The sequence below is a fragment of the Brassica napus genome, chromosome A9 (genome assembly GCF_020379485.1).
Source record: "Brassica napus cultivar Da-Ae chromosome A9, Da-Ae, whole genome shotgun sequence".
In the NCBI taxonomy this organism is placed as follows: Eukaryota; Viridiplantae; Streptophyta; class Magnoliopsida; order Brassicales; family Brassicaceae; genus Brassica; species Brassica napus.
This window is the reverse complement of record NC_063442.1, coordinates 12136753-12158878: the sequence shown is the minus strand read 5'-3', so window position 1 is coordinate 12158878 and position 22126 is coordinate 12136753. Positions and strand designations below refer to the sequence as shown.

At 37.6% G+C, this 22126-nt stretch overlaps 6 protein-coding genes across 6 annotated transcripts; 2 read left to right on the top strand and 4 right to left on the bottom strand.

Moving 5' to 3' along the window:
• Nucleotides 1-2193: 2193 nt before the first annotated feature.
• Nucleotides 2194-5146, bottom strand: LOC106369580. Its single transcript, XM_048739942.1, has 10 exons — nucleotides 4730-5146; nucleotides 4550-4648; nucleotides 4019-4468; nucleotides 3888-3944; nucleotides 3737-3817; nucleotides 3606-3662; nucleotides 3297-3514; nucleotides 3129-3210; nucleotides 2609-2996; nucleotides 2194-2483 (listed from the first exon to the last, which is right to left on the bottom strand). The coding sequence occupies exons 1-10, from the start codon at nucleotides 4817-4819 to the stop codon at nucleotides 2206-2208; spliced, it is 1800 nt and encodes a 599-aa protein (XP_048595899.1). The 5' UTR covers nucleotides 4820-5146; the 3' UTR covers nucleotides 2194-2205.
• On the bottom strand, nucleotides 5025-6537 carry LOC125578048. Its single transcript, XM_048740331.1, has 3 exons — nucleotides 5662-6537; nucleotides 5165-5578; nucleotides 5025-5063 (listed from the first exon to the last, which is right to left on the bottom strand). Exons 1-3 carry the CDS (start codon nucleotides 6535-6537, stop codon nucleotides 5025-5027), a joined length of 1329 nt encoding a protein of 442 aa, XP_048596288.1.
• Nucleotides 6538-7478: 941 nt separating this feature from the next.
• LOC106370279 (DUF724 domain-containing protein 6-like) lies at nucleotides 7479-11068 on the bottom strand. The gene is made up of 6 exons (XM_048739943.1): nucleotides 11051-11068; nucleotides 10320-10454; nucleotides 9021-10221; nucleotides 8632-8885; nucleotides 8463-8544; nucleotides 7479-8342 (listed from the first exon to the last, which is right to left on the bottom strand). The coding sequence occupies exons 3-6, from the start codon at nucleotides 9201-9203 to the stop codon at nucleotides 7908-7910; spliced, it is 954 nt and encodes a 317-aa protein (XP_048595900.1). The 5' UTR covers nucleotides 9204-10221; nucleotides 10320-10454; nucleotides 11051-11068; the 3' UTR covers nucleotides 7479-7907.
• Nucleotides 11069-14383: 3315 nt separating this feature from the next.
• Nucleotides 14384-16097, top strand: LOC106407393 (cyclase-like protein 3). The gene is made up of 6 exons (XM_048739941.1): nucleotides 14384-14903; nucleotides 14964-15008; nucleotides 15092-15164; nucleotides 15261-15358; nucleotides 15464-15534; nucleotides 15774-16097. The coding sequence occupies exons 1-6, from the start codon at nucleotides 14513-14515 to the stop codon at nucleotides 15897-15899; spliced, it is 804 nt and encodes a 267-aa protein (XP_048595898.1). The 5' UTR covers nucleotides 14384-14512; the 3' UTR covers nucleotides 15900-16097.
• Nucleotides 16098-16516: 419 nt separating this feature from the next.
• Nucleotides 16517-20121, top strand: LOC106433773. The gene is made up of 5 exons (XM_013874599.3): nucleotides 16517-17323; nucleotides 17497-17614; nucleotides 18130-18485; nucleotides 18569-18667; nucleotides 18767-20121. Exons 1-5 carry the CDS (start codon nucleotides 16674-16676, stop codon nucleotides 20028-20030), a joined length of 2487 nt encoding a protein of 828 aa, XP_013730053.2. The 5' UTR covers nucleotides 16517-16673; the 3' UTR covers nucleotides 20031-20121.
• A 98-nt stretch (nucleotides 20122-20219) lies between these two features.
• Nucleotides 20220-21630, bottom strand: LOC106433774 (GDSL esterase/lipase At1g59030). Its single transcript, XM_048740330.1, has 4 exons — nucleotides 21387-21630; nucleotides 21161-21291; nucleotides 20503-20758; nucleotides 20220-20413 (listed from the first exon to the last, which is right to left on the bottom strand). The coding sequence occupies exons 1-4, from the start codon at nucleotides 21628-21630 to the stop codon at nucleotides 20220-20222; spliced, it is 825 nt and encodes a 274-aa protein (XP_048596287.1).
• Between the last annotated feature and the right edge of the window lie 496 nt (nucleotides 21631-22126).

The following is a 22126-nucleotide window of genomic DNA, read 5'->3' as shown; positions in this document are numbered from 1 at the left end:
TCCCCGTTGTGTATACTCACATTTTTTTCTGTTTTTAATTAAATATTCAAAAGTTATTTTCGTTTTATTATAGCTTTTGGCAAGTATAACACCCTTGGTTAGTGATGGCATTTGGGCTCTCCCGCAACCAAATGACCCGCCCCGTCGCGGGCTCAGTTTCATTCGAGTCTCTGCGGGTCGTACCGCGGCGGGCTGCGGTCTCTGAAACCTATGACCAATCCCGACCCGCCCTATAGCAGCGGGTATGCGGGTCGGCCCGCGGGCCAGCAATCTTCATCAAGGCTTGGGACCTGTGTTGCAAGAAAGAGACGAGAGTTAACCGGGAAAACGTAAATCTATCCCGAACAGTCAATTGTTACATTATCAAGTTTTTCAGAACCATCAAGTTATAAACATAGGTTACGTTTGTTATAAGCATTATAATTCAGATATATTAATCAAAATAGACAGTGACCCTGTGAAGAAGAGTTAAGCATTAGAGATATATTATCAAGTTGGTGAAAATCATCAAGCTACAAGCATTACACGTTTGTTACAAGCATGGTTACTAAAGGGAATTCAAACCACAATACTACCTATTAAACGTTGGAACAAAGTCTTACCTCAAGTCCTGAAGCAACCCGAAGGCAGAAGGGAATAATATCAGTCTCTCCTCTCCTTGTCCAACATCACTCATCAAACAAGTATCGACTCATGAATTCATGATCATGCGTGAAAAACAAAACAAGTGTAAGCGATATTTAATAAAAAAGAAGACCAGTCTGTTATCAAACAAGATAACAAGAGTGCTTGAACCGTGTTATCAACAAGAATCAAAAACAGAACAATTAAAACAAAGCCATTAATACAAGAAGAACGACAGAATTATATTATATTATATATATATCAATACCGAAAACAAACAATACAGAACAACAAGAGTAAATTTGTTTGAATTTTTAATTAATAACTAGCAACCGAGAGTAAAAGAGAACAACGCTTTACAACCAAGCCATCTAATACATAAACAAAACATAACAACATATATATATATATTACACTGTTAGGAAAAAATACTTTCGCAGAGACATAATCTAACTAAGAAGATTCACACATTCATAGAGACAGAACAAGGAAGATTACTTACCTTTGAAAGGACGAACAGATCTAAAATGTAAACAGAGAGGCACGAGCTAAATAACTCTGGACATGCAAGTCGATCTACTGTACAGAGAAGAAGAAGATGCTTTGTCGTCGTCGATCACTCGATCGAAGAAGAAGAAACACAGAGAGCAAGAATCGCTATCGTCATCACCTTTCACCGTTTAGCTCTATTATCGGTAATCACCAAAGAGACAAACAAAAACTGTAGCGGGCCTCAATGTTCGCATCCCGCTTTGGCCCGTTTTCGGCCCAGTACCATCGCGGTCCTGTCCCGCAAGCAACTAATAATATCTTTACCCAATCCCGCAATGGGCATTTCCGGGCCAGCCAAGAATTGCCATCACCCTTGGTACAACGGCTGCACACTTTGATTCTTCTTTCGAGAGTTCACGAGTTCAATCAACATCAGATCACATTCTTTTTCATTTTTTTTTTGTAAACTTTAAAGGAATTTGTTTTTGGAAAGCTATCCTGAATACCTAAAATGATATCCAGATTATATAAATCTATCGTCTGTGAATAAATAAGTTCACATTTACTCTGTTATCGAATATCCACCGTAGCCTAGTGGCAATCCGTTCTACTCTTAGTGTACCCTTATCACACAATAAGCCGTGTTCGATCCCCGTTTGTGTATACTTACACTTTTTTCTGTTTTTAATTAAATATTCAAAAGTTATTTCGTTTTATTATAGCTTTTGGCAAGTATAACACCCTTGGCACAGCGGCTGCACACTTTGATTCATCTTTCGAGAGTTCACGAGTTCAATCAACATCGGATCACATTCTTTTTCATTTTTTTTTTTGTAAACTTTAAAGGAATTTGCTAGGCTTTGGTGCATTTTGCTTTCTCACTCTTTTTCTGGAAACCCATCCTAAAAGTACCATAAGCATTTGACAATTCATCAATACATCCTAAAAATTTTTCAATAACAATCTAAATGAAAAAAACGTTAGGGATTCATTACAAACTTAAACTTAAACGTTAGGGATAATTAATATCAAAGTAGAAAACAAAGTAGAAAACAGAGTAGAAAACATAGTAGAACAAATATGACATTTTCACTTCCTTTGACCTTCCTGGAAATCTTTATCCATAAACTGGTCGAAGATCTCACAACATAGCTTGCTTCGTAAGTCCATCGCAGTTTCATCATTTATATTAGCCATGCTCTTCAATCCCAGTGACCTGCATTCCAGCATCTTCACAACAAAAATACCACAGTTGTATGGAAATTTTGTCTTTGGAAGCCCTTCTGCAAACTTAACTTCAAATGGACTGATATCTTCGAAATTAACCTCTTCACCAAGAAGTTCCATCTTTATGGCACTAATCAACACTGTCATAAATACCCAAAATTATACAATAAATCAATCACCAACAGACAACAAAATGAATATGTAAAAATGCATCACAAGCACAAGCAGCAACAGACAACAAAATGAATATGTAAAGAGTTTTTACCTGCCAGTTCTTGGATTTGATTAAGAGCACGTTTGATATTTGCTTTTGGAAGACCACAATGGAAGAGTGTGATTGTGTTGTCCATCAATTGTATCTCCACCCCAATATAGTGATAGCTCAACTTATCTTCAATGACACCATATATAACATCAACATCTTCCAGCCATACCTTCTTTGGATGTATTAAACCTTTCACAAGTTCGCCTACACAGCCCTCCAATAACGTTTGTTTTTTCTTATGTGGCTTCCTGACAGATTCATAAGCGTACCCAACCACTTCTAAGAATTTGACTGGTACAAAGCATGCTGCTGGAAGATTGTTGTTGCGGAACCAAGCACCTTGCTCAACCCTCTTACAATTTAGCATTTCAAATGCAACATTTATGTGCTGCCAATGTAACAATATAGTTAGAAACTTCATATAGAACTGCTATAACATGGACATCTAGCATAGCTCAACTCAACCTCTTCCTAAACATATGACACAATCAAATAGAAGACAGAACAGAGTGTTGATTACCTCTTTGTTGAGATTGTTTTCTGCATCGTCCATTTTTTGAAAGAACTCTTTTTCAATTTCTTTTCCATTGATATAAAACGGTCTGTAGTTGATAAAATTAACTAGTATCAATCGAAACTTTTACAAAATAAATTAGGAATATTTATGCGAGGACAAAAAGTTGCTTACACACGATATATGCCCCGTAGATCCATCCAGTGTGCAAGCCTTGAAAACCGAGGAAATTCAGGTGTCACAAATGGATCAATTGGAAGGATTACCTCAGGTGTTACAGGTATAGGAGGGTTTCTAGGTCGTATTGGCCTCTTCTCTTCTCGCTGTAGAAAAGGAAGCATATCTACTGGCTGAGCATTTGCTTTCTTCTTCTTACCAACATCAGGCTTCCCCTTTAATTAAAAATAAAGACAAAAATTCAGGATCGTTTTTATCTTTATACTTGAATGCCTTCCTAATATGAAGTAAAAATATTTTTTATACCTTTTTTGCATGATCGTCTTGACTTGGTTTCACACTCTTACCCTGCTTTACTTCCATCTGTGAAACAAAACCGATATATCAAACTATTGACCTGAACTTCAATTCAAGTGGATCTTATTCATTTTTATTACCTCTTTTGCCATTTTCCCAACACCATCTTCTGATGGACCAGCTGCTTCATTTTTCTTACAAGCGACAGCCTTCGCCTTCCCCTTTTTGAATGACAAAAATTCAGATACATTTATATCTTAATTCCTAGTATGATGTATAAATATTTCATACCTTTTTATCACCATCTCCTTCACTTGGATTCACACTCTGCGTCTGCTCTTCTTCCATCTGAAAATCAATACCGAGATATTAAACAAATGACATTATTTTTCAATTCAAGTGATCCAAGGCATTTGTTTTACCTTTTTTGTCATCTCCCAAACACCATCTACCCATTTTCTTGGTTTTCGCATCTCAGAATGGTGGAAGTAAATTTGTTCTTTAGAATTGTTCAAAGAGACAAAACACGAGCCATCAAACAAAATGACTTTAACTTTTCCAGCGCACCAGGCACCATTGTCGAACGCCTCCACGTCCTGCATTAGCTCATAACTTTTCTTCGCTCCAGATCTCTCAGGTGGTGGTTGAGGACGTATTCTGTCAATTGATACACGTGTCTCAACACTCCTTTTCCTCTTCTTTTCGTCCAGAGACGGGACGAAGTACTCAACTTTCACCATCTCAACCCCATCAACCAAATATGTTGCCAACACATTTCCTGGATACCATTTATGACAAGTATTGTCATCTTGTGATGAAATCTCCACATTTGCTCCGATCTCAAAGGGATTTTGAACTCTGCTTTCTACATCCTGTGATGGTTTAGATTCAAGGATATCCAGTCATTTTGATAGTTGCTGTGTATTTATTAAAGGTTTTAATGAAAGTAATACCTTATTTTGCTCTGTTAAAAGATTTCTGCGAGCTCGGGTATTTGGCTGTGTGTCGGAAATGTTTGGTGAAATGATCTCATTCATAAGCTCGTGAGTCTCCTGAATTCAGGAATGGTTGAATGAACACGTACAAGGGCTTCCAAAAATTACTTGAAAAGTCCAATTTTTTAAAGAAGGTACCTGCTGCGTCTGAATTGGAGTAAGGACTGGAGTCTCAATATTCTGTTGAGCTATTGGAGAACCAGGTGTCTCTTTCGTGATCTCATTCATAGGCTCTCGTGTATCCTGAAGTCAGGAATGGGATTATGAACTCGTACAAGAACTTCCAAAAATTAATTTAAGTACAACCAAATTCATAATTTTATAAATACCAACAGTTTTCAAAATTATACTTGCCTCATTGTTAAGTTGTTCATCTGCTTGATCTGCATTGGCTTCACCTTGTCTGGAAGCCGTCTCATGAAATGGAGTTGTGTCAGTCTGTGCAAGTACAACAAAAATTAGGAAGGCAATCCTAAATATGTATAACATCTTCCAAAATTACTTGACAACTCAAAAAAAAACTGAATCAAGAACTAGATAAACATTAATTTTAATTTCCGAAAAAAAAGTTACCTCATTGTTTGGGGTTTCATATGAAGTAACTCTTTGTAGTTTCTCTAGTTTTGTCACACGTTCTTTAATCTGTTTCCTGTCTTTTTCAATCAAACACAAACGATCGTTCATGATCCTTAAATTATCTCCCACCATCTCGCTGATTCTGTTGATCTTTGATTCCAAAGACTCCTCCTGATACGAAGAAGAAGCTTGACTCATCCCTCCATTCCCAAACAGTAAAGATGCTCTTCTTATTTGTTCATTAGCACCGTATAGGTCTACTGACATGTTTCGCCAATCTCTAATTTTAAACTTATAACCTCTCTTGGATAAATCGGCCATGTCATCCAGATCTTTATTAGCTTCGTCTTCCATGCAAACATCAGCTTCTGGATCATTAGAAATAGGAGGTAGGATGCATGTGACCTTAAGCTGAAACCAAAAAAATAATTAGCTTTTAAATGGAGAATCATAAGGCAAAACAGAAACAAGAAAAAAATAATGTAAAAACTTACATGATCTTTGATTTCAATTAGGAGAACATCTATCAGCTGTGGAGAAGCTATTTGAAGGTACTTCTCACACAAAAATATTGGGGTAGACGGTTGAACGCTCAGAATAGGAACAACTTGACTGAATGCATACTGTAGCAAAGGTACTGACTCAAGTATCCATATAAGAAATGCCATAGGGAATCCTTGCAAATCATAATTGTTTTTGTCGAGGCTTTTGTCGACAGCTCTCTGAAGTGATTTTAACAGCAAATTATAAGCTGTTCTCCCCCATGGGTATGTCATCAAGACATCCATATCCTGCGCTATTTTCACATAATCCAAAGTAAAAGTTGTGCCACCGTCGAGAAGGCTCTTCTGTAGTAGTATGCTCTCAATCAGGAGGAGCATTGCAAGGCAGAATCTCTCATCAGAAGCATCTTCTCTTGTGTTTCTGAGCTGCTTCTCCACGTCCTTTACTGTATGAGTACGCCCTTTTAGGAAGTCCCACTTAAATTTCTCGGTTTCCTCTCGTGGTTCTCTTGCTTCACCACTACATTTCAAACCAGTCACCATGTGGAATTCTCTTATAGAGAACCTCATTGGCTGAGCACCAAAATGGAACCATGCTTCGTGTCTCTTCACTGTCTTGATGCTTTTGGTGAGAACTGCGTGCACTATCTTAGCTGATAATTTCAAAGACCTCTCTCCAAGCTTGATCACCGGTCCCAAAAACGTCCCTCTTATTCTGTTGAACTCATCATTTCCTAGAATTTCCTTAACAGTTTTGATATAAGCAACTATCGAGTGTTGGTTTATCGATATCGTCTTCTCTGGCTCTGATCCAATCGGATACCTCAGCTCAGGCAGTGCTAGTCTTAATGGTAATGGATCTCCCATCTTGTTTCTATCCTGCGTAAACAAGAAAAATTTTATTTGTCTAAATTAATTAAAATCCAATTTTCAGGAAGGGTTTCCTGAAACAATACAAATCCTTCCTGAGTCTATACACATGCTTTCACATGAACTAGAATTCTACCAATCATATTAGGTTAAAACGAGCAAGTCTATACACAAGCAAAAACCAGGAGACCAATCTCTCAGAAAGAAAACACACATAAGGTTGAATCTGCAACATACCTTAAAGAGATAGAGCTCTAGAAATGGTTTTTCTCGGAGAATAGAGAGAGCTCGCGTAAAAGATCGAGAGAGAGAGAGAGTTCTGGAGATGGGTTTTCGTCGGAGATCGAGAGATATGGAGATGAGAGAGAGATTCGAGAGGCGGAGACGAGTGAGATTCGAGAAGTTTGAAACGGCGAGAGTGTTGAGACGGCAAGAGTTTTGTCTTTTTTCAATCGAAATGTATTGTTTTGGAAACCTATCCTATATTAATTGGTTTAAGTATGCTTATGTAATATTCTTTAACAGATGATTCTCCTCAGACCAGCGGTTAAACCAAGGCATTTCATAACTCAAAAGTCTCTCTATCCCCGGGTTCGATATGTGGTGGATTCAAAATCAATTTTAATTTTTTTTTGTTACAGTTTGGAGTTAAATAAAATTAAATGTAATCCATTAACAGATGATTCTTCTTGGCCTAGTGGCTAAACTCCCACACTATCCAAATACGCAAACTCTCTCCCTCTGGGTTCGATCCTTTGTGGTTCTAAATTTTTGTTGTCTGTAAACATCACAATTTTAAGCTTACCATATACATGTCCAATCCTTAGTATATAATCTCATTTCATTCTTTTTTACATTTGAAACACTTAACTTTTTTTCTGGAAACCCATCCAGAAACATTATTTTAACCTTCCAAGATATATGATACCCAAAAAAAATACTTGATATCCTTCCAATCTTTCTTATGTAACCAGACGCCAACAACATAACAAAATAAACAGTCATAACTAAAACCGAGTCTTAACTAAAACAAAAAATGTTTTCATGCATCATTCTCATTTCCCAAAGCTCTCATCCACAAATTGGTTGAAGATCTCACAAGACAAGGTTCTCCTTAGCTCCAATGCATTGTCATCATTAATCTTTGTCATGTCTCCTATCTTCAATGACTGGCACTCCAGAATCTTGACAAGAAATATCCCACAGTTGAAAGGATGTTTTGTCTTGGGTAAACCTTGTGCCTGCTCAATCTCAAATGGAATCATCTTCACTTTATCTACCTCATCACCAGAAGATTCCACCAGCAGATTAGTAATCAACACTGTCATATTTAAAAATCAATATCAAGATAGAATCAGTTGAATATTTCAAACCAAGAAACAGTTGAATACATCAAATACAAATTGTTTATACATACCTGCCAACTTTTTCACTTGAGGAATATCAATGCTGTTGCTTTCCTTTTGAAAACAATCATATACTGTGATTCTTTTCTTCTTCAAATGAATTTCCATCCCAATCCAGACATTGCTTTTTTTTCCAAGAGTAATCCCATACACAACATCAACATCTTCTCCCCATGTCTTCTCTGGATATACCTTCCCTCTCACAGTATCTTTAAATATATCGTTGAAAATCTTTTTACCTTTGACCTTTTCTTTCTTGTAAGCCAAATCATCAGAGAGCAAGCAATGCAAGAACTCCATAGGTAGGAAGCACGCCTTTGGAATCTTGTAGTTGTGGAACCAAGCAGCATTCTCATTTCTTCTGCAATTTAGCATTGCAAAGGCTCCATCAATGTGCTGCAAAAAAAAGGCAAACATTATCTAATTTGTTACTATATAATTCCTGAAACTAAACAAATCCTTCCTGAATTTTTTTTAAAAAAAAGCTCAAGGCAAGAACATATGTAAACAAATTACCTCTTTCTTAAGGTCCTTTTTTGCATTTTCCATGCTTTGAAAGAAAGATTTCCTTATCTTATTATCATTGATTGATAGGGACCTGCAGTCGATTAAAGATTCAAAGGAATTACCAAACCTCTTATACATAAATATAAGAATATATAGACAAGGACAGAAACATGCTTACGTTTCATGCATGCCGGGCTTTAATGTCATCCAATTTTGAAGCCTTGAAAGCTTATGTTCCGCAGGAGTTGAAAACGGATCAACTGCAGGTATAATCTCAGGTATTACAGTTAAAGCCGGATTTCTGTCAGACTTGAATGGAGTTTTTGTGTCTCTAGATCGTTTAGTCACCCTCTCGCTCCTTCTTAGGAAAACATTATCCATTCCTGAATTTTGTGATGAGGCAGCAGCTTTCCTTTTCTTATCAGGCTTCACCTTTAATCAAACAATAGACACCAAGCAAAATATTATCAAATTTGTTGCAATCGGAATTTCTGGAAACCATTCCTGAAACTAAAATGTATGTATATCAAACAATTCACGTGAAGTATAATTCTAGTTATGATTTACCTTATCTGCCATCTTCCAGACTCCATCTTTCCATTCTCTATGAATTCGCAAATCTGAATGTTTGAATAGAATAGTTTCCATAGAAGTATAGAGACACACCGAGTATGTGTTATCACCAAGTACCATGCTAATTTGTCCGCTGCTCCAGCCATTGTTGTAAAAGGCTTCTACCTTATCCATCATCTCAAAGGATTTTTGGTCACTAGTTGGTGTTGCAGGACGTATTTTGTCAGCCGTGATAGTATCCTGAAGTTTCTGAAGTCTATTATGTTGGTATGTGAAGAGTGTCGTGTACTCAACTGTCAGCTCCTCTAGTCCTTCACACAGTTTAAGATCAACAACCTTTCCTGGATACCATATTTCGTCATCAGTAGACAAAATCTCAACCTCTGCGCCTATTTGAAAGTGAGCTATACGCCTGCTTACTTCAACCTATTAAAAATGAAGATTCAGTAACATCAGCGGTTTTAAATTGTTAGAATAATAATTAAAGATCAAATATACTCGATGCATACCTCGTTTGTTTCTGAAAAATCTATAGCACTTGTCTGAAGATGCTCTGTTTGCTGAGTAATAGGCGGCATCTTCGAAACATATGTGGAAACTAGCTCAGTAGTAGGTTCTGTAGTATCCTTGAGATTTTCTTCTGCTTGATTCTGCTCTGATGGTGTCTCATCGGATTGATCTCCCTCACTTGTCTGAAGGTGCTGTGTTTGCGGAGTAAGAGGCTGTGTCTTCGAAACATCTGTGGAAACTAGCTCAGTAGTAGGTTCTGTAGTATCCTTGAGATATTCTTCTGCTTGATTCTTTCTGCTTGATTGTGTATGCTCTCCTTCACTTGTAGAAAAATATTGGGTCGCAGTTTCTGTCTCACTCTATAAGACAAAAGTAAATGGTAAGAGTTAGTTGAATAGAAAAATATTACATAAACATTTTAAATATTTCTTCTTACCAAAGCATTCTTATTTTCTTCAATAACTAGTGCAATTAGTGAAGACAATGGAGAGGAAGGTGTGTGATGCACAGCATGCGTATCCTCCTGTAATAACAGTAAAATAAAAGAGGTAGTTATGAAGAAGTTTCTACAATTTAAAATTCAAGTTGTACTTATGAAAGACATTTCTATGCTTACCTTTTTATTGTTTGCTGAAATGATCTCAGTCAATGGCTGTGTAGCCTCATACGTTTCCTCTGTTACCGTCTGCAAAAAAAACAAAAAAAAGTCAGGTAGGGGATCAAAAACACGTACAAAAGCTTTCAAACATTACTTGAAATCTCCAAGATTTTTTGAACATTTACCTGCTGTTTCTGAATTGGAGTAAAAACTTGAGCCTCAATACTCTTTGGAGATATTGGAGAAGAAGGTGTCTCATTCATTTCCAGTGTTTCTTTTTGCAAAACTTGAGTCTGAGCAGCAGGTGACTCAATCACAATCTGCAAAAAATATCAGGAAAGGCCATCATGAATACATTCAATTATAATTTCTAGAGTAAATATTACCTCATCATCTGGTTTTCCTTCTTCTTGATTAGTTTTGGGTGGCGTTTCATCAGTAGAGGTTTGTGTTTCCCTCTGCCAAAAATTAGAAAGGTCTATATATGTAAATCACCCAAAACTAATTGTAAACTCCAACTGTCATTGAGCATATACCTCTTTTGTCAGATTAGGAGTAAAAACTTGAGTATCAAGGGCAGGCGTGTCATCCGATGGCTCTCTCTCAATCTGTAAAAATTATCACGAAGTCAATCCAGAGTACGTTCTAAAGCTTCCAAACATTAACTTAAAAATCCAAGATTTTTTTTTGACCATGTACCTGTTGAGTCTGACTTGGAGTATAAACGGGAGTTTCAATACTCTTTGGAGCTATTGGAGAAGAAGGTGTCTCATTCATTTCCACTGTTTCTTTCTGCAAAACTTGACTCTGAGTAGCAGGTGACTCACTTGTTAATTTCTCTCTCACAATCTGCAAAAAAATATCAGGAATGGCCATCATGAATACATTCAACTATAATTTCTAGAATAAATATTACCTCATCATCTGGTTTTCCATCTTGATTAGGATTGGATGGCCTCTCATCGGTAGACGTTTCTGTTTCTTTCTGTCAAAAATCAGAAAAGCCTTTATATGTAAAAAAAAATCACCCAAAACTAATTTGTAAACTCCAACTGTGAAAACAATATCATTGAGCATATACCTCTTTTGTCAGATTAGGAGAGAATACTTGAGTATCAAGGGCAAGAGTTTCATCATCTGATTCATTCATTGTCTCCTGCAAAAATCAAGAATGCATTCAAGAATATGTACAAAAGCTTCCAAATATTACTTCAAAACTCAACAATATTTTATTGGTTACATACCTTATGTGTCAAATTAGGCTGTTGAGACATTGGAGATAAAGGCGTCTCACTCGATTGTTGCGTGTAATCCTGCAAAAATCAGGAAGGCATTCAGGATTTTGTACAAGAATTTCCAAATATTTTCTTAAAAATTTTGAGCATATACCTCATTTTGTTGAGACTTTGGAGATGCAGCTGATTCAATCATTGTCTCCTGCAAAAATCAGGAATGCATTCAAGAAGTACAAAAGCTTTCCAAATATTACTTCAAAACTCAACAATATTTATTGGTTACATACCTCATGTGTCAAATTAGGCTGTTGAGACATTGGAGATAAAGGTGTCTCACTCGATGGTTGCGTGTGAGACATTGGAGATAAAGGTGTCTCACTGGATCGCTGTTTGTCAAATATTAGGAAGGCATTCAAGAATATGTACAAGATCTTCAAAAAAATACTTGAAAATGCAAATGTAAAAGAACATGTTTTGAGAATTTACCTTTTGTGTCACGTTAGTGGGAAAAACATTGTTGTTTCCTTCCAACTCTGACACACGAGCTCTAAGATGTATGTTTTCTTCTTCTAGTAATGACATTCGATCCTTCATGCTCTTCAGATTCTCCTCCATTACCGTGATGATCCTGTTCACTTTTTCATTTACTGAATCCTCATCAATCGGAGTAGAAGCTTGGCCAGTCTCCTTATTTGCCATCATTTGAATAAGAGCATCCAATGTGTCAAATGTGTCTACACACCTATTTTCCCAGTCATCGGCTGTAATCTTGTACCCTTTCTTTGTTACATCTTTCACTGTTTCCAGCTCGTCACTATATTTGTCTTCAATGGAGATATCATCTTCTGGATCATGAGGAATAGAAGGTAGTATGCAATGGACCTTCAGCTGAGAGTATTTAAAAAAAGACCAATGAGAAACATATTAAAAAGAAGAAGCCAAATAAACTGAGAAACATATACTTGGAAAAACTTACCTTTGTATCAGCTTCAACCTGTAAAACCCTATCAAGTGATGGATTCTCTACCTCAGTGTATTTTTCACACAAGTAAGTCGGCACAGGAACCTCAACTGTTGGTACACACTTACTGAACTTATCTCTTAGCAAAGGAATCGACTCTAGTATCCAAAGAAGGAATACTAGAGGATAACCTTGCAACTCAAATTTGGATTTATTCTCCAAATGATTCGCGACAGCGTTTTGAATTGACTTCAGGAGCACAATGTAAGCCTCTTTTCCCCATGGATATGTCATATCCTGTGCATTTTTCGCATATTCCAAAGGAAAACTCCCTCCTTTGCTCTTCCGCAATAATATGCTCTCTACCAGGATGAGCATTGCGAGGCATATTCTCTCCTCAGAAGCATCTTCTCTTGTGTTTCTGAGCTGGTCCACCACGTCACTTAACTTATGACTACGCCCCTTTAGCAATTCCCAATTAAATCTCTCGGTTTCCCTTCGTGGTCCTTCTAATGCACCACTACATTTCAAGCCTGTCATCATATGAAATTCTCTTATAGAGAACCTCATTGGCTGCGCACCGAAATGGAACCAGGCTTCATTCTCCTTGACAGAAACGATGCTTCTAGTGAGAATGGCGTAGACTATCTTTGCTGATAACTTCAATCCTCTCTCACTGAGCTTCATTACAGGTCCCAGAAATGATCCTCGGACTCTTATCATCTCATCTGGTTTTAGGATGCTTTTGACAATAGAGATATAATCTGAACCAGAGTATTGGTTGATTGCTGACTTTTCCTTTGGCTGTGAACCAATAGGATACTTCAGCTCTGGCAGTGCTAGTTTTAGAGGTACTGAATCTCCCATCTTGTTTCTATCCTACGTAAACAAGAAAAAAAAAAATTTCAAACTTTTCTGGAAGGCTTTCCTGAAATAACACAACAAATGCTTCCTGAAATTCTTATAAACACTAGACAGTTTCACAAGCAACAAAAGACTCATAAGCAAATTCAAGACCCTATCAAAAATATCAACATTCCTAATCAAAACAAGACTCCAAGCAAAAAAGTTTCAAAATGTGTTACCATCCGAGTTTCAATTTTCAACATTTAATAGATGCAGCAACAAATGCTTTCTGGAAATCTTCTAAAAACATTCAATAGATGCAGCAAGAGACAACAAACTTTTATTTTATAAATTTGTACAAACACACAGAAGGTTGAATCTGCAACATACCTCAAAGAGATGAATTATGCTCCAACAACTTTGTGTTCCCACAATTCAAAAGTCTTTCATTTGCTTCGCTGGTTAATAAGAAAGAGTAACAAACAAATCAAAATCAAAACGCAAGCTTCCCAAATTTTAATTCAAAAAACCTAATTTTAAAAAGCTACATAGTGATTTGTGTCCGATTTTGAGAGTAGAGAGTGTGACGCTGATGATTAGATAGCCGGAGAAGATGATTAGCGAGCCGGAGAAGATGATTAGCGAGCGGGAGAAGATGATTGGCGAGCCGAAGAAAATGATTAGCGAGCCGAAGAAGATGACTAGCGAGCCGGAGAAGATGATTCCCGAGCCGGAGACGACGATTCCCGAGTCGGAGAAGATGATTCCCGAGCCGGAGACGACGATTCCCGAGTCGGAGACGACGATTCCCGAGTCGGAGACGACAGTGCCGGTGAGGGTTTGAAGATTCCAGAGAGGAGACGACAGGATTCGCGATTGAAGGAAATGAAATGTTTTTTTTTTATTCTTATAACAAAGGGTATAAGGGTAAATTACCCCTTTAATGAAACCTATTTTTGTGACTTTCTCATTCTAGTGCTATTTTTGGGACATAAACTTCAAAAGGTGCTATTATTGACAATTGCCCTTGTTGTTATAGTTATAACATTAATTTTCTTTTATTTTATGTATATTGAATCCAATTCCCCTGAAAGTTATCTAAAATTTGTATATATTTTTTCTCGCAGATAAATAGTTTTGTTATAAAAGAAATACTCGCGTGTACATACGATAATTTCATCTAGTATCTATTTAAGGAACATCTTCTATGGTTCGAAGTTAATATCAGTTTGATTGATCATCATAAAATTGACAGACCAATAAAACATTACGAACAGAATACTATATGAATACCAACCAAGGTTCATGAATCCACGTTGACCTACGAACCGAGATAATGATTCCTTTCCTCACCATCGCCAGTACACTCTTCCTCTCCTCTGTCATCGCCGCTGATGAAGCTTTTCCGTCGATTCCCACTACCTTCCACGTAGCCATGACCTCCTCTGACGATCTGAAACCGATCCGTCGGGAGGTTTATGGCGAAAGGAAGATATTCGACATAACCCACCGGTACACGCAGGATATGCCGGTCTGGGAATCGACAGAAGGAGTTAAACCGTTCCTGCGTCTAACCACGAGTATGAAGAACCAATCCCTCTCTAATACCTCGGAGATGAAACTATCTGTTCACACCGGTACACACCTTGATGCACCAGGCCACTTTCATGACAAGTATTACGACGCTGGTTTCGATTCCGATTCGCTTGACCTCCAAGTCCTAAACGGTAAGTTAATAATGGGTTTCTATTTTTTGCTTTGAACTGATATTGTTTAAAATTGTGTAGGCCCTGCCCTGTTGGTTGATGTTCCAAGGGATAAGAATATCACTGGTGAGTTTGAGAGTTTTTATTAAACAATGAATAGTTTCAAGAAAATCATATTATGTCTAATGTTTTTGGTTGAATTTAAATAGCTGAGGTTATGAAATCACTTCATATTCCAAAGGGAGTTCGTCGTGTGCTCTTTAGAACATTGAACACTGACAGGTAAGTTTCAATATTTGATTATGAGCTCATAGAAAATGTTACTTTTGTTTCGAATCTAATCACTGTTTTTCTCTCTCTACTGTTGAGTTTATTCAGGCGGCTTATGTTTGAGAAAGAGTTCGATTCGAGCTTTGCTGGATTCATGATGGATGGGGCGAAATGGTTGGTTGAGAATACAGATATCAAACTTATTGGTAAGAAATGGATTTTCTAGTTTCTTTTTTTCTTTTTCTTTTAAGTATCCTCAAGAGTATTTCTTAGCTAGTAGCCTAGGACTACTCTACATCGTGGAATCTCAGGGCTTGATTATCTTTCTTTTGCTGCTTATGAGGAAGCGCCTGAAACGCACAAGTTTATACTAGGAGAACGGGTGAGTATACTATATCTTTCCCTATTAAAGTATCAATTACCAAAACTATTGCTTTTGTTTCTTGAAGATTTGTGGCATGTTTTTCTTCATCGAATTTTCTCTTTTAATATTCGACTATCAAACCTTTGGATATGATTGAGCGTAGCTATTTTCACTAGACAAGAAAGTCGTAGAGATCATTGGTTTGTTAAGTAGGCGTGTCAAAAGTGAGAAGAGGCATATATACATATGATTATCAGGATATAATCCCTGTGGAAGCGCTGAAGCTGGATGATGTGGAGGTAGGAGTGTACTCGCTTCATTGCTTACCGTTGAGATTGCCTGGAGCGGAAGGTGCACCAACGAGATGTATTCTCATCAAGTGATTCAGTTCATCTCTTTCACTATAAGCTGTTCAGTATACGAAAGTGATTATAAGAAAAATAAATAAATGCTTCTTACTTCCAAGATCTGGAACAATAGAGCACATGTTATGTCAAGAATTTTAAAGTTCAAGATTCACTTGGATACCTTTATAAATGAGTGTGACAAAAACATGTACTTTTAATTAGTCTTAGAGCATCATCATCCATTAGAACTCTTAGGTACATTAAACAAAAATATTATTATTTAGACAACTAAGTTTTATTTTTCCAAAACTAGTCTTCGATTAAATTTTTTATTTTCATTATCTCGCTAATTTATACCCGATTATCCGAGTCATGCCTAATGCAATTCTAAACAAGGTTTTTATCGAATAATGATGCTTATTTTTATAGTGGCACGCACAAACACAAATTAATTTTATGATTTTAAAATGTAAATTTAATTAATTTAGAAAAATTAAAATTGAGCGACATAATCTCTAGGTTCATTCATAGTATAAAATATTAACTTGTAGTATCATTTTTTACACCAACAAAAAAACTTGTATTCATTTTGAAAGTTGAAAACATGACTCTCTCTCTCTCTCTTTAAAAACCGAATTGAACCAAAATGTATTTAAACCGAATCAAACCGGAACAAAAGATCCTCTGAAGCAGGCGAGTCCTCGATGGGTTTAACCAGAAGACACAGAACCATAAACCCTTTCTTTCCCTAAAAACCGTTTCAATGGCAACCCTCACCACTCTTTGAGTAATCCCCATTTTATTCAAGCTATGCTTCCTTCAATCTCTCTCCTCCTCATCAAACGCATCTCTCTCCTCAACATAAACCCTAAAAGCCGCCGCCTTTTCCACCCATTCCTCGCAAAACCACTCTCCACCTCCGCACAGAGCAACCCTAATAACTCTTCCTCCCCTGAAGAAAACCACAAACCTTCCTCCTCCCTCTCTTCCCGCCTCAGCTTCGTCTTCGATCAGATCGACGCAATCGAGAAACGCCACTCCGAGCAAGACGAGACCCTCGAGCGTATCCGCGCTTGGCGCCAGTCCAAACAACCACCAACTCCTCCTGCTATTAGACGAGATCCGGATCCTGAAAAATCCGAATCCGAATCCGTCGGGGATAATGAAAGACCCGAGGAGGACTTGACTCAGTCAGTGTTGAGTAAGGAGAATGGCGCGGTGGAGTTGGTGCATCCGTGGCCAGAGTGGATGGAGCTTATGGAGGTATTGGTGAAGCAGAACTACTTTGATCTTAGGAGGCAACGTGACGATGATGATGAAGACGAGATGATGGTGCAGAGTTTGGGAATCGATGTTTCACCATCATCTTCGTCAAATGTTGGAGCTGCTTTGCTCCAGGACTTTAGAGCTGTTCAGAACGCTTGTATTAATTTCGGAAAAGACCGTTTCGATATTCTAAGGTTTGTTCAACCTTCTGAAAATCTAACAAAGCTTATGCCTTTATGATGACTGTTCATTTGCTAATGTTTATACTGTGTGGTATATAACAAAAGTTAGTTGTTTTCAGAATCATTTTGAAACATTATCAACTGCTCTGTGCTTTATATGAATTTTTTTTTTTTTTTTGCTTCAGGTCATTGTCGAGGAACGACATTCAGATACTTGTCGGCCATGGGTGTCCAGCGACTGATAGAAAAGTTGTTTTCTCGGGAAAGCTACTGAGGAAGCGTGTCCATCTCGATGAAGGAGATGTAAGCTTCATTTGATAATACTTTGCTTTTGTACTGAAGCACCACCATTTTCTTTTCTTATCATTAATCTTGAAGCATAGCTATCACTGCCCTTGCAATCTCTCTGATTTTGGTGTACTACTACTATGCATCTCTTACAATCTGTGCACATCCTAATGAAACATTAGCTTCCACCCCCAAAACTTTTAGAGTTTTTTAGAGGCATAGGCTTCCAAATTATGAATTTTTTTTTACTAAGCTTTTAAAAATATGTTTATAGCCTCCAAAATCTCAGATCCTGCCCTGCTTACATTTTGATTTTGATAAGACAGTTGAATGTGAGGTGTAGGTGATATATATGGAAGAATAGGATAGGAAATTAAGAGACTTTAGGCTTTTAGCTCATTGGCTGTGTGGGTTTTAGGTTTCATAATGTCTCCTTTGTTAGTCTTACTCTTTTCTTCTCTGGTTATTATTTCCTGACTGGTTTACTATCAATAGATTCTTCAGATGTTAACATCCATTTTATATATCAGGTCTGCAGTTCCTGCAGCTTGAGAAACTCGTGCGAGAAGGCGTTTCTGTTAACAAACAAAGAGGACGAGGCTCGAACCCTTGACCTCATGAAGATTTTGTTCACCTATGGTTTCGACCCGTTGAATGATACGGTAGTAACCAACAAAAGCCTCCTGAAGAAAAAATCTGTTAAGACTGTGGTGCGTAAGCTGCTGCATGAGGTTGTCAAGTTAAGCAAAGTACCAATCGATCCTAACCTTACTCCACCAGTTATCAAGAAAGCTCCACCTAAAGTCAAGCAGCCACCTCCACCTCCTAAAAGACGTGTTGGCCGTGATGACGTTGAGATGAAGAAAGGTGATTGGCTCTGCCCAAAGTAAGTCACACCCTTACTCTTTTGATCACCTTATCTCTTCCTTTTTAAGCCTATGTCCTGAGATGGTAATTTTTGTTTCTTAGGTGCGATTTCATGAACTTCGCAAAGAACACCATTTGCTTACAGTGTGATGCAAAGAGGCCAAAGAGACAGCTCCTTCCAGGAGAATGGGAATGCCCTGAGTAAGTTTCTACACTTCTAGGGGGCATGTTGAGTCTGAGAGAAAAACATGTTGTGTTCAAATGTCATGGAACTGATGATATTGCTTGTTGTTATGGCAGATGCAACTTCCTAAACTATAGGAGAAACATGGCATGTTTTCATTGTGATTGCAAGCGTCCACCAGATGCTTTCTTAGAGAACAAAACACAAGAAACACATCGGTTCACTGAATCACAATCAGAGAAGGTTGTGAAGAGGGATGATGTTTCCAATGCCTGGAACTTTGATTTTGATGACGATGAATCTGACGGTGCGGAAGTTGCTGCGTTTGAATATGCGGATTCCAGTAGAAAGAATCAAAACCTTCCAATGGATGGTTTGAGAGATCCTGAAGAAGAAGAATTTGGTAATCTTCCTCCGGGAGCACGAGAGAGTTCTGAGATTGGTGGAAGGAGCAGACGACCTGGTGTTGGGTTTGATGATTTTGACGATGAAGATGACGTTGATAGCTATGAGATAGACGAAACTGGAAACAGAGAGGCCCCAGCTCGAACTTCTTTTGCTTCTGAAGAGTTCTCAGAGGATGAACAGTTTCCAGAGTCAAAGGCTGGTTACAATGCACACAGAGGAGGAAGCAACAGGAATGGAAACAGTAGGGGAGGTTTCTCTAGGGACAATGAGCTCGGTTTCAGTTCAGATGATGAAGCTTCCGTCACTCCCAGGTGGAAATCAAGCCACGTTGCTTCAACAAACAGAGGTCCGCCTTCTAGAAAACTGACTTTTGGGTCGGACGATGAGTTTGGGCTCGACTCTGATATGGAGGACGATGGTCCCAGGTCTGGTTTAAGGGGTGGTGGTGGCCAAAGAAGTAACGGTGCAAGAGGAGGGTTTAAGGGAAAAAGAAGATCCTATTCAGCTTCAGAATCTGATGATGATGACATGGATGATAAAGAGTACAGAGGGTCAAGTTTCTCTGGTAATAGATCAAGAGGAGGGAACAGAGGAAGAATGAGAGGTGGACGGGGTGGTTTCAATGATTATAATGCCTCAAGTGGCTTCTCGGATAATAGATCAAGAGGGAGGGGAGGAAGAACTGGAGGAGGCAGAAGGGGTGGTTTTGATAGTGACGGCGAAGATTACAGAGGGTCAGGTAGATCAAGAGGGAACAGAGAAGATAGAGGCGGGTTTGGGGAAAGAATGGGAAGCAGAAGTGGCGGTTTTGATGATGGGTTTGATAGAAAGAGCAGTAGAGGAGGACGCGGTGCAGGGAGTTTCAGGGGATCTAACAGAGGAGGAGGAAGAGGAAACCGCCATGGGAATAGTGATGGTAAAGACACAGACTCTGCTGATTTCAGAAACAGCCGGAGAGTTATCGAAAGATAAAAGAGAATGTAATAAACTGATTTACGTTTTGTTCCAGTATTATATTGCCTGCTGTGCATTTTAAACATTTATAAATTTTGAAACATTGAAATTTTGAAGAATGAATACATAAAGAGAGACAAAAATGAGATGGGGGAGAAAACACAATCACAGCAAGAGATCAACAAGTTTTAGTTAGATGTTTAAACATCAATAGATTTTGCTTAAATATTTGTCAAGCAAGTTGTCAACCATAACTTGATAAGCTCTCTCAGTTGGGTGGTAGCTATCCCAAAATATATAGGCCGAAGAATTAGAACATGTGAATGGATTCAATGAGTTACACATGTAAGATATTGCGAGAGAGCCTCTACCGCAACATCCTCTATCAGCTACCTCAAAACCTGAAACATGATGAGATAAATTCACTTAGACTTCAGTAGTTTGGTTCAGGTTTAATGATACAAATGGAAAATTTATAAGATGAGCTTACCGTATTTTGAAGGATGTTGGATCATGTTGAAAAGAGTATCATAAACATTAATGTAGAGGATAACACCGTCCAACTCTTTATCTAAAGATTCTAGTGCTGGTGAAAGCCTTGCGTTGAATTGTTTTGCCATGTCGTTTAAAGGTTTAACACATCCTCTTGTAAACATTCCTCCAAACACTGTTCTTTGAAGTGGTACACATCCAACCGGCACTGCGCTAAACACTCCGATTTTCTTAGCTCCAAGCTTATGTAATTCCTAAGTATTATACATAAGATATATAATTAGTGTTAGATATAAAGTTATATTGTTTGATTTAAGTTTGTATATTAATCAGTTTAAAATACATACTCTTACGAATTTGACTGCTGAGTCAGCCAAGAAATTGGGATATGAGGTGCGGTCATATTTATGAGATTGAGCCATGAAAGTGTGAGCAAGGTCGTTGCTACTGGAACACACAACAAAAAAACTATGGTCCAAGATATCTTGAGCTTTTTTCTCTCCAAAATGTTTTTTGATCGTTGATATGTATCGCTTGAAATATGTTAATTGATCCCAGACTGATATCACGGACTGCAAAAGAAAAAAATAATAGAAAATGTATCAATTAATTATAAAATGTAACAAGCGTTGACGACAAAATATATTATAACATACCATAATCTTAGCCGTTAATGGATCGTAACCAGTTCCTCCAGATGCAAATGTTACACCCTTGAGAAGATCTTGGGGCTTCAAATTCGGGTTCATAAATGCTGGTAGTGACTTGGCTATTCCCAACTTTTCCGCTGAAAGAAAATTGGTGAAAACAAATGTATCATGGTATAAAAATAGCTATAAGATTTTCTATAAACAAATATAAGAAAATACTTCAAATAGTTACCAATGAGATCAGAGGGAACTCTTCCATCAGAAAATCTTCCCGTGGCCAAGCCGCCCGGAAAATCCTTGCCATAGGGAGGAAAATTGCACTTCAAAAGAGTTGGGAGTCTATTGTTATTACCAGTATCCATAATTGAATCTCCAAAAACTATTAGTGCAGGGATTGTTGCATTCTTTCCTTGCTTCGCTGCATTAGTTTCAACGGCAATGAATACCAAAGCAAGCCATAACAACTGAAGCTTCATTGTCTTAGTTGATTTGTTTATTTTTCTTCTCCAGATATGTTGCCTTCTACAAATTTGAAAACATGCTTGTATATATATGTTCTTTTAATTTGTTGAACTTCTAAAAATATAGTTGTGTTTGTTGGCTCTAGTTAGTTATGACATTCCTTATGGTTTTAAAGACAACAAAGATTATTGTTATTTCTTACTAATAACATTGTAATAAGTTGGTTGTCACAACTTAAATATACTATGTTTGGGATTTAGACCAGTTACAGTAATGTAACCGCAAGATATAAAATGTTAAGCCAAACTTGGTTTATAAAACTATTATCATATTTTAGATTAGGACTCGCATTTTACGGGTGCTATTGACCTTTATCTTGTCTTCCTCTATCTCGCACTTATTCTTAAGCAAGTCTTCGAGAGTGCTTAGTTGATCCATGATTTATGTTTCGTCTTTTCTTTCCTTTTCGTATTTTACCAATTTGTAACTAAAAATAATTGTACTAATTAT

Coding starts and splice junctions, on each gene's coding strand:
- LOC106433774 (XM_048740330.1), bottom strand. CDS start 21,630: ATGAAGCTTCAGTTGTTATGGCTTGCTTTGGTATTCATTGCCGTTGAA. Junction 20,759..21,160: donor CATTAACGGCTAAGATTATG/GTATGTTATAAT, acceptor TATAATACTTAG/GAATTACATAAGCTTGGAGC. Junction 20,414..20,502: donor CCAACATCCTTCAAAATACG/GTAAGCTCATCT, acceptor ATCATGTTTCAG/GTTTTGAGGTAGCTGATAGA.
- LOC106369580 (XM_048739942.1), bottom strand. CDS start 4,819: ATGAATGAGATCACGAAAGAGACACCTGGTTCTCCAATAGCTCAACAG. Junction 3,663..3,736: donor TTGGGAAAATGGCAAAAGAG/GTAATAAAAATG, acceptor TTTGTTTCACAG/ATGGAAGTAAAGCAGGGTAA. Junction 2,484..2,608: donor TCAAATCCAAGAACTGGCAG/GTAAAAACTCTT, acceptor TATTTATGACAG/TGTTGATTAGTGCCATAAAG.
- LOC106407393 (XM_048739941.1), top strand. CDS start 14,513: ATGATTCCTTTCCTCACCATCGCCAGTACACTCTTCCTCTCCTCTGTC. Junction 14,904..14,963: donor TGACCTCCAAGTCCTAAACG/GTAAGTTAATAA, acceptor AAAATTGTGTAG/GCCCTGCCCTGTTGGTTGAT. Junction 15,359..15,463: donor TACAGATATCAAACTTATTG/GTAAGAAATGGA, acceptor GTGGAATCTCAG/GGCTTGATTATCTTTCTTTT.
- LOC106433773 (XM_013874599.3), top strand. CDS start 16,674: ATGCTTCCTTCAATCTCTCTCCTCCTCATCAAACGCATCTCTCTCCTC. Junction 17,324..17,496: donor GACCGTTTCGATATTCTAAG/GTTTGTTCAACC, acceptor TTTTTGCTTCAG/GTCATTGTCGAGGAACGACA. Junction 17,615..18,129: donor TCCATCTCGATGAAGGAGAT/GTAAGCTTCATT, acceptor TTTATATATCAG/GTCTGCAGTTCCTGCAGCTT.
- LOC125578048 (XM_048740331.1), bottom strand. CDS start 6,537: ATGGGAGATCCATTACCATTAAGACTAGCACTGCCTGAGCTGAGGTAT. Junction 5,579..5,661: donor TAATTGAAATCAAAGATCAT/GTAAGTTTTTAC, acceptor TTTTGGTTTCAG/CTTAAGGTCACATGCATCCT. Junction 5,064..5,164: donor ATGAAACCCCAAACAATGAG/GTAACTTTTTTT, acceptor ATACATATTTAG/GATTGCCTTCCTAATTTTTG.
- LOC106370279 (XM_048739943.1), bottom strand. CDS start 9,203: ATGATGGATAAGGTAGAAGCCTTTTACAACAATGGCTGGAGCAGCGGA. Junction 8,886..9,020: donor TCTGGAAGATGGCAGATAAG/GTAAATCATAAC, acceptor GTTTGATTAAAG/GTGAAGCCTGATAAGAAAAG. Junction 8,545..8,631: donor AAGCCCGGCATGCATGAAAC/GTAAGCATGTTT, acceptor AATCGACTGCAG/GTCCCTATCAATCAATGATA.